Source organism: Parus major, chromosome 15 (assembly GCF_001522545.3).
Source record: "Parus major isolate Abel chromosome 15, Parus_major1.1, whole genome shotgun sequence".
Lineage (NCBI taxonomy): Eukaryota > Metazoa > Chordata > Aves > Passeriformes > Paridae > Parus > Parus major.
In genome coordinates, this window is record NC_031784.1 from 12,069,753 (window position 1) to 12,079,909 (window position 10,157).

Below are 10,157 nucleotides of genomic sequence, written 5' to 3' on the forward strand. Positions count from 1 at the left end.
CCTTAGTGCACCCCAAAGCCACAACCCCATCACTGTTCAGTCCCCAACAGCCCAGGGGACATTCCCAAGGTCCCAGCAGTTCTGCTCTGCCCATCCCAATCCCACATCCCACCAAAACACCCTGCCTGGTCCACAGGGAATCTGGAGCTGGGTGGGATGTTTGGCTCCCAATCCTCACCCTCAGGCCACGGCACTCAGGGGGCATCCCACCCTTCCCTGGTCAGAAATGCCACTCTTCCCAACTCCCTGCCAGCAGAGGAGGGGCAGCGACTCTGCTCCTGCTCTCCCAGGGGATAAAAAGAAGGGGAATTCCGGGATGGAGCCATTTGCTTGCCAGAGGCCAGGAACAGGGAGCTCATCTGGAAGGTGGAGCTTCCCACACCCAAATCCTTCAGAAATTCAGGGAGGTTTGGTCTCCTCCAGTGCCTGGGAGCTCCTGCATCCCTCAGGGCTCTGCTGTCACCTCCCTGTCCCCAAGGTTGTGTCATCCTGGGACAATGCATGTCCAGCACGGCACGGAGCCGCTGGCACTTCCAAGGATCCCAATCCTGCAGCTCTGGCAGAGCAGGAATGGCCACGGCAGCATCCGGCAATGCCGCAGGGACGGAGCAGCCGCTCCCGCCGGGAGCAGAGGGATGATGGATGGAGTTAAATGGAGCGCCAGGAAAGACAAACACTCCATGCCCGGCTGGCTCTCTCCTGCCGGGACCCAATGGAGCACCAGGAATGCTGGCAGCCCCATCAGCTGCCCCATTAGGGAGCAAATGGAGCAGCAGCATCACACAGACCTCCGGTGCTTCCATCTCCTCCAGCTGGAAAACTCTGGAGGAAGCAGAGAAACTTCACTGCAGCTGCCGAGCCAAAGGCCAAGGCGGATTTTCCAAAGCTGGGAATTCCCTGGGCCGAGCGGGCAGAGGGAGAGATGGGATTTGTTTGGAGCAGCCTTTAAAAGTCAGAGGTGTTTAAACAAAGAGCAGCTGAGAGCCTTCCCGGGGCTCCCAGCGAGGCACTGCCGACCTTCCTCAAATAGCAGGGAGACTCCGTGGAAATGCCGAAGGGAAGGGGAGCAGGAGCTGGGTTTAGGGAGCTGGAATGGGGGGATGCTCCCATGGGAATGCAGGCCAGGCTCAGGCAGCCGCTCCTCGCCCCACGGCCACTGTCCCCAGCACGGGGTGGCACTGCCAGTCTGGGAAGCCTGGAGAGGATCCAGTAACCACAACTGTGGATGTGGCCAAGGTCTCTCCAGGCAGGAGCCAGGATCCCTCTCTGGGACATTCCGTGCTCTGCAGAAGCTGCTGGTCCCCCAAAGCTGCCATTCCTTGAATCTGTCACATCACCAGAGCTGTCCCTTGCTGTCCCCAAGGGCTGCTCCACACCTGCAAAGCCCAGGTGAAACCCCAGCAGGGCTCATTCCCAGCCTCCCAAACCCTGGGATGCAGCTGGAGTGTTGGAGGAGCCCCTCTAGAGGGGACAGGAGAGGGGTCTGGGGTCCCCAAATCCCAGGGGTCTGAGGTCCCCAAATCCCAGGGGTTTGCTGCAGACCCAGAGCCACCCCCTGTGCTGGCCGTGGGCTTCCCGAGCTGGCAGCAGCACCGGTTCTGCAGTGCCATCCATGGGGATGGGCTGTGCCAGAGGGGCTGCAGCGTGTCCAGGGCAGGGAACGGAGCTGGGGAAGGGGCTGGAGCCCCAGGAGCGGCTGAGGGAGCTGGGAAAGGGGCTCAGCCTGGAGAAAAGGAGGCTCAGGGGGCCCTTCTGGCTCTGCACAACTCCCTGCCAGGAGGGGACAGCCGGGGAGGGTCGGGCTCTGCTCCCAGGGAACAGGGACAGGAGCAGAGGGAACGGCCTCAGGCTGGGCCAGGGGAGCCTCAGGATGGATATTGGGAAATGTTTTTCATGGAAAGAGCTGTCCAGCCCTGGCACAGCTGCCCAGGGCAGGGGTGGATCCCCATCCCTGGAGGGATTCAACAGCCCTGCGGATGTGGCACTGGGGACATGGGGCAGTGGTGGCCTTGGCAGTGCTGGGCAATGGCTGGACTCGCTCTTAAAGGATCTTTTCCAGCCCAAACGATTCTGTTGTGACCCATCAAGGCTCGGCTGGGACACGGTGCCAGCACAGCCGGACCCTTCCCAGCCCCCGCCGCATCCCCCGGGCTCTCCCCGGGCAGAGGCGGCCCCGGCCCCGCTCTGTCCCCGGTGCGGGCGCAGCTGCAGCCGGAGCGGCTCCGTGCAGCGAGGGAACAGCGGAGCTCTGCTGCCACCGCCCGGGGAGCCGCGCATCCCGCACCGCACAGCCCCGGAGCCGCGCAGCCAGAGCCGGGAGGGGCTGGGGAGTTCCCTGGGAAGGGGTCTGGGAATGGGGGGCTCGGCTCTGAGCCAGCCGGGAAGCGATGCTGGAGCTGCCGGGTGTCAGAGCTTTCCCCTGAACCTCCTGACTGAGCTCCTGCAGGCACGGGAGGGCGGGGACCCTGTAAGAGTCATGAAATGGGCTGGAACTGGAGGGGCCCTCATCCAGTGCCACCCCTGCCATGGGCAAGGACAACTTCCACCATCCCTGGATGCTCAAGCCCTGCCCAGCCTGGCCTTGGGCACTGCCAGGGATCCAGGGACAGCCCCAGCTGCTCTGGGCACCCTGTGCCAGGGCCTGCCCACCCTGCCAGGGAACAATCCCTGCCCAATATCCCATCCATCCCTGCCCTCTGGCACTGGCAGCCATTCCCTGTGTCCTGTCCCTCCATCCCTTGTCCCCAGTCCCTCTCCAGCTCTCCTGGAGCCCCTTTAGGCCCTGGAAGGGGCTCTGAGGTGTCCCTGGAGCCTTCTCCTCTCCAGGTGAGCACCCCCAGCTCTCCCAGCCTGGCTCCAGAGCAGAGGGGCTCCAGCCCTTGGAGCATCTCCTCCTCTGCTCTCACTCCAGCTGCTCCAGGTCCTTCTCATGTTGGGCACCTCACAGCCAGGGGCAGCTCTGCAGGTGGGGTCTCACCTGAGCAGGGCACTGGGGTTTTGGGGTCCCAGCTCTCACCCAGCAGCACCCCCAAATCCTCCCAGGGCCGCTCCCAGTGCAGCTCCAAGATGTTCCCTGCAGGAAATGCATTCCCAGGCAGCCCTGGGATGCAGGAGCTCTGCCACAGTCCTCGGGCAGCCCCAGGGGACAGAGGGCACTCACCAGACTTGTGGACGCTGCGGAGGCAGGACAGGGACGCGTTCAGCCGGGCACACTCCTCTCTGTTGGCCCCAAACTTCTCCACGGTGGCACAGACCTGCTCATCGGTCATGTCCAGCAGATCCTCCAGGCTGAGCTGCCCAGGGGCGATTTCCTGAAGGAGGAATGGGTCAGGAATGAGGGAGGAAGAACAAACCACCCTGGAGCATCCTCTAAACCTCAGGGAACACCGGTGAGAACCCATTTTCTTCGGGTCATGGACCTAAACCCATCCATTTTCCACCAGAATCTCCAAGAAAACCTGGAGGAACTGAAGTTTTATCTCCAGTTTATCTATCCAGACCCAGCTCAGCATCTGGGAGCACCAGGATGACCCATCCCTGATTAGGAACACGCAGGGCTGTGTGTCCATTGCAGAATTCCCTTTTCCCTGGAATTGCCTTTGGCTGCCCCCATCAGCTGCAGGAGCCCAGGAGGTGGCAGGAGGACGCTGATGGGGACATGGGGATGTCCCCACCCCATGTGGCACCCACTGGGAACAGCAATGGGCTGCCCTTGCTGGTGGAGGAGGTCAAGAATCCACAGACCCTTGGGAAAAACCCCTTTCCTTTTCCAGGTGGGAACGGCCAGCCCTTACCTCCATCACCTCCTTTCGGATGTCGACGATGCGGAACCAGTGCAGGAGCTGGGGGAAGCCCTCCAGCTTGGCATTGCGCTCCTGCAGGGCCACCTTCCTCTTGCAGGACAGCTGCCGGCTGAAATACTTCACCAGCTTGCTCTGGGAAAGAAGGCAAAACCCTCATGGGGTCCCCCACTGGCTGCTGGGGCTCGCCTCTCACTCTGCCCCATCCCAAGGCTCCAAATTCTGCCCCAGAACAGCCCTGCTGAGCTCCCGCAGCCAAGAGCACCCAGGTTTGATGTCCAAGAGGGAATTTCCCTGCCAAAAAATCCCTTTATCAGCTCCTTCATGCCCAGCCCAGCGCTGGGGTCTCGTTCAGGGGGTGGACAGCCCTTGGCAGCCCCCGAGGGTGGGAGGGAGATGGGGTGGGACAAGCACCACTTTCCCCACAACCACTGCCCCGTCCCAGGGCTGTCCAGACACCCACAGGACACTTCTCCCGCTTTTACTCCCAACCTCAGGGCCAAGGGACCCCTAAAGGACACATTCCCCTCTCTTACAGCCAGGTTTGGTGCCAAGGATCCCCCAAACATCCCTCAAAACCACACTCCCCTCTTTTACCCACCCCCTCCCCAAAAATACCCTACAAAGGGACTGGCCACAGCATCACGTTCCAAGGCTGGAATGTGGCGTTTTCTCCTCCTTCCCCCTTCACCAACCCAAATCTTCCTCCTTCCCTCCTCCCTGCAGAGCCATCCCCTCCTCTCTGCTCCTTTGTACCCCATCCCTGCTCGGATCACCCCCCGAATACCCCAAATCCTCCCACCCCGAGGCCGAAGCCGTTCCCAGCCGCAGCTCCCAAAATAAAGCTGCTGAGCGCCTGCCCTCCTTTCCCGGGAATATAGAGCAGGGCTGGGAAGCTGCTGGGATTTCCTGCTCCTGCTTTTCCAGCTGGGTGATTCCCCGGCGCCGGCAGCACTAGATGGTGCTGTGCCTCTGCTCCTGCACACCCCAAAAATAGACGGGTAAAATACGGGATGGTTGGGGATACAGAGGTGAGGGGAGAACCCCGCTGTGAGATTTGGGATTTTCCCCATCTCTCCTGCTCCTTTCCCTCGCGGTGCTCACTGCTGACACCCACAGGGGTTGGCATCACCCCCAAAATCACCCCCAGGGGGGTGACGGCCCTGTCGGGAGCTGGGGACGGGGTTGACACCCCCTGGCAGCCTCTCCCCATCCTCGGCCTGGCTAGCGGAGATTAATTCCTGAAAATTAACCCCCGAAAATGAGGCGGGACCTGGGGGGCTGCAGGGAGCCCTCAGCTCTGCCCCACTTCCAGGGCTGGGTTTGAAGGAAAAACGCTCCCAAAATAATCAGAGGTTTAAGGATCAGCCTGGATCTCGCGTCCCAAACACGCTCCAGGCTTTTGGAGCTGAAACAGCCCCAGGCATCTTGAGCACACCCAGAGGCAGCTCCTGTCTCCCAGAAAATGCCCTTGCATGGACACGACTGCAGCAAAACACCAGGGAAAAAAAAATCCTTAAAAATCCACATCCTGCCCCCAGCCTGCTCTCCATCCTGCCTCTCCAGGCGGGATCCCAAAGGGAATAAAGGTGATTTCTGAGCCACCACGGCATCACCAGCACCAAAATCAGGGTTCTGGGTGGGAACGGAGCTGGGGACAGGGCAGCCCCATCATGCACAGGTGAACTGGGAATGGGGAAAGAGTGGGGAAAACGGAGGAAATTTAATTTCCAGGTGGAAGAAACTCAACCCCACAGAGCCCTAGAGTGACAGGAGGGGTCATTTTTAACCCAAAAGAGGACCCCGCTGGGACCCCCAGGTGTTCTGGTCCATGGATTTGCTCCAGCCAGGGAAAAGTAGCCCAAAAACCCCCTCTGTAAAATCCAAAATCCAAAAGCCCTCGGTGTTTTGGTGGGGCTGGAAAGGGGAGGGACGGAGGCGGCCCTGTCCCGCAGGGAAAGCCCCATCCCGCGGAGCCTCCCGCTCATCCCGGGATGAGGAAATGTGGGAAATGCCGAGATCCCGCCGTGGCACAGCCTCCCCCTGCTCCTCCGTGCCTCAGCTTCCCCACCTGGAACGGGGCAGGGGGCACAAGGAGAGGGGTGGGAATCCCGCGGATCCCCCCTCTTCCCGCTGTTGGGGTTTGCTGCTGGGGATGCTGCTGGAGGGGAGGGAAACTTTTTCCTGCGGAGCTGGGGCTGTTTTCCCACCTTTCCAGCGCCTCTCCCTGCTCCAGCTCTGCCCGGGGGGAAGGCAGGAGCGGTGCTCCGGTATGGAGCGAAAACGGGAGGATTCCCTTCCCTTTGGAGGCTCCTGGAACCCCCCAGCTCCATGGAAAACAGCGTCCCTGCCGCCCCGGGGGCACAGGAGCGATGTCCCCACTCCCCATCACTGCACAGGAGCTCTGGTGACCCCAGCGAGGGGCTGGGATCACCCGGGGCTGCATTTCCCAATCCCGGCCCTTCCCATTACCCCGAGCAGGAATTCTCCGTGGGAATCCCAAACCCAGCACGGCCGCGAGCGGCTGCTCCCCCCAGCCCCGGCAGGCTCCGAGCCGGTCTCCAAGGAGCGGGAGGGCGGCTGTTCCCCCCTGGAATGGGATCCTTGACGTCAGCCCTGCCTGGAGACCGGGACTGGCGGCGGAAAATCCAGGAGGGGGAAATTCATTCATCTGGCACCCGGTGAGCCGTGGGAATGCCCATCCCATCCCATCCCATCCCATCCCATCCCATCCCATCCCATCCCATCCCATCCCATCCCATCCCAGCTGGATCAGCACATCCATGTGGGATGCCCTCATGCCATGAAGTGAGAGTTTTTCCTGCAGCCCTAAATATCCTTTTCCATGACAAGAAACACGACTGGAGCAGCTCTGCCCTGGCTCCCACCAAGGGGTTTGTTATTCCAGGGGCACCTGGAGCAGCCTGGGAATGGGGAATTCCTTGCCACGATTCTATTTTCCCTCTCAGGCTCTCCCAAGGTCCTGATGAACTTGTGAGATGTCTCTGGCTCTGCGCATCCCTTATTTTGGGAGATGCCAAATGGTCCCTGGGGGTTTTGCTGGGAATACAGGAGCCGAAATGTCTCCATCCAGCATCCTGGGAGGATCCAGCTCTGGGAGGAGAGCACTGTGCTCACCCGTGGGATGAGACACCAGGGAATCCACGTGTTCAGGCAGTGAAAATCATAAAATCGTGGAATGGTTTGGGTTGGAAGGAGCTTAAAGCTCATCCAGTTCCAGCCCATGGGCAGGGACACAATCCCAGGTTACTCTGAGCCCCGTCCAACCTGGCCTTGGACACTTCCAGGGATCCAGGGGCAGCCCCAGCTTCCCTGGGTAAATCCCAGTGCTGGAACAGCATCTCCACAGCCTGTGGAGGGTTGGGAATGGCCTCAGCTCTTTCCTCAGCGCCTCTTCCCATCCTCACCACACAGCAGCCAGAAGTATCCAGGGAGAGTTCCCTGATCCTGCCAGGAGCACGGCAGCACGGGTAGAGGGAAGTTCTGATCCTGGGGTTATCCCTGGAGCCATCACCGCTTCCTGGGATGTGGATTTTGACACTGGGATGGGGTTTAACCCCACAGACACAATGGTGCTGTGGGACAGTTGGGAATATCACCCAGCTCCGAGCAAATTTTCCCTCTGCTGTTCCCAAACTCCACCAAACGCAGCACCCCCTATCCATATTTACACCCCAACCCCAAATTTAGAGCCATGAAGCCCAACTGCCACCCTTGGACAGGGATAAAACCCCACAGCCGGGCAGGGCGGAGGGGGGAACACTCAGCTCCTTCTGGATGCCGTCCCATAGGAAGCAAACCAGTCTCGATTCCCACTCCAGGTGTTTTATCCCAGCTGCTGCCTTGGTTCCCACTGGAACCTGTCCCAAGGCATCAGCAAGACCCAAAAATCTTCCCAGCTCCAAGGATTGCCACTGGCACCAGGCTGCAGCCGTGGTACCCATCCCAAACACTCTGCACGGCGGGATGCAGGGGGATGACAGCTCACATCTACCTTAATGAGGCTTAAAACAAGAAAAAAAAGGGAAAACCTTCTACTAATCCAGCAAAATCAAGGTTTAACTGATGATGATTAACCAAAAAACCATGGATTCTGCTGTTTTTTTGCAGGCTGGGCATTGTCTCCAGTGCCCTCCCAGTGCCACATCCCAGATCAGCGCTCCCTTTGCCGTGGCACTGCCTGGCCCGGCTCTGCTGCCACCAGATGGGAAGGGAAGAGGCACCGAGCGAGGCCTCGGAGTCTGTGTCATGTCCTTGGGACGTGGTGATGGCAGCAGGGACTCAGGGACATGGGGACTCGGGGACTTGGGGACTCAGGGCCAAGCTCTGCTCCCGCTGACGCCGGTGGCAACCCAGGATGACACCAGGAGCCAGTCCAGGGCTGGCACCGGGAATCTGGCCCTGGATTCACTCCCCTTGTGGGAATCACCCTGGATCTGAGGTGGAAAAACAACCACAGAGTGTCAGCAGGGATGTCCTTGGAACATCCCAAGCTCCCGGTTTGAGGGTGTTTTAGGGATGGCAATGCCAGGGCTCCCTGTGGCTGGCACTGAGTGATCCATAGGGGCTGGAGAGATGCTTCCCTGGGAGTATTTGTAGGATAACATCCCCCTGAGTGCCTCCAGACCCTTCACCCAGCCCCAGCTGGGCTGCCCCAGCTCCTTCCTGGGAAGGAGCATCCCACCAGGATGGCTCCACCAGGTTCCCCTGCTCCCCTCCACGTCCACAGACAGGGAATCCCCAGTGAGGATTCCTCAGAGAGGCCGTCACTCCATGTGGGATAAGCTCCTGGAGTCCTGGTAGGTTCTCCTGGAGATTTGGAGCCTGCCTGCATCCCAAAAAGTTTCCAGCACACCCCAAAACCACTGTTATCCCTCTCAACCCAGCCCTGGGGTTGCTCCAGGACCAACAGCTCCCAGCCCCTCACACAGAGAGCTGGGATGAGACAGGGCTTGGATCAAGGGGAGGTGACAGCAGGATGGGAGCAGGAATGAGCACAAACTGGGATGCAGAGCAGGGAGCTGTACCCCAAACCCGGGGTCTCCCCACGAGTGGCACAGCAGTGACACGGTGATGCCCCAATTGTTCCCACAGCACTCAGGAACTTTGGGAGCCAAGCAGCAGGACAGGGAGTTCCAGACACAGTCCAGAGCCAACAGCTGCCCCACTGAGGGGCTCCAGGACCAGCAGAAAGGCCCGAGTGGGACCAGGATCTGAAATCCCCCCGCCCACAGCCCCAGCTCTGCGTCAGCCGCCCCCACAGCACCAGCACGGCCCCGCTGGCGTCTCCCCAGGGTCATGGCCTCGCTTCTCCTCGCTCTGTGCCAGCTGCAGGGATCCCACTCAGCCCTGGGAATCCCTGCCCGCTCCCTGCCCATCCCAGCCCACCAACCTCCTCCTGAACTGGAAATTCACCCCCGTGGGGGCTCAGCACGCTCCAAGGGGAGCCTCATCCCCTTGGAAGCAGGAGTGGGGAGGGGAGGAGGCAGCCGGGCCGGTGGAAAGGATGCAGGTGGGTCAGGGGGATGCAGGCTGGGAAGAAGGGATGCAGGTGGGCCAGGAAGATGCAGCGGGCTGGGAGAGTTGGAGCCTGCTGGAAGGGATTCAGGTGGGCTGAGGGGATGCAGCTCAGGGAAGGGGATTCAGCCAGGCCCAGGGGATGCAGCCTCCAGAAAGAGATGCAGGTGGGCTGAGGGGATGCAGCTCAGGGAAGGGGATTCAGCCAGGCCCAGGGGATGCAGCCTCCAGAAAGAGATGCAGGTGGGCTGAGGGGATGCAGCTCAGGGAAGGGGATTCAGCCAGGCCCAGGGGATGCAGCCTCCAGAAAGAGATGCAGGTGGGCTGAGGGGATGCTGCCTGCTGGAAGGGATGCAGCCAGGCCCGTGGGATGCACCCTGCCATAAGGAATGCAGGTGGGCCGAGGGGATGCGGTCCAGGGAAAGGGATGCAGGCAGGCTGGGGGGATGCAGCCAGGCAGCAGGGGTGCAGGTGGGCCGATGGGATGCAGCCCGGTGCAAGGGATGCAGCCCGGCTGGAGCGGGAGCCTGGAGGAAGGGATGCGGCCGAGCCGGAGGATGCAGGAAGGGGGAAGGGATGCAGGTGGGCCGGGGATGCAGGTGGGCCGGGGGATGCCGCCTGCCGGGCGGTGGAAGCCGGGGGAGGGACGCGGCCGTGCCGGGAGATGCCGGGGGCTAGAGGGAGGATACCGGGAGGATCCCCGGAGGATACCGGGGGGCTGCGGCCGGGGCCGGGCTCCCCCCGGTGGGTCCCGGCAGGAGGGCTCGGTGGTCCCGGACCCACCTCGGGGCCACCTGCAGAGCGCGCAGCCTCACTCGG

The 10,157-nt window shown here is 61.3% G+C and overlaps 1 protein-coding gene across 1 annotated transcript in view; it reads right to left on the bottom strand.

Annotated features, from left to right (window-relative positions):
• KSR2 (kinase suppressor of ras 2) overlaps positions 1-5,013 on the bottom strand; it is a 74,560-nt gene extending 69,547 nt beyond the window's left edge. Inside the window, exons 1-3 of the mRNA XM_015643488.3 lie at positions 4,905-5,013; positions 3,795-3,955; positions 3,161-3,311 (exon numbers count right to left, since the gene is read on the bottom strand). Coding sequence (XP_015498974.1) covers positions 3,161-3,311; positions 3,795-3,955; positions 4,905-5,013 — 421 coding nt within the window. The remainder of the gene's footprint in view (positions 1-3,160; positions 3,312-3,794; positions 3,956-4,904) is intronic.
• Positions 5,014-10,157: the final 5,144 nt, after the last annotated feature.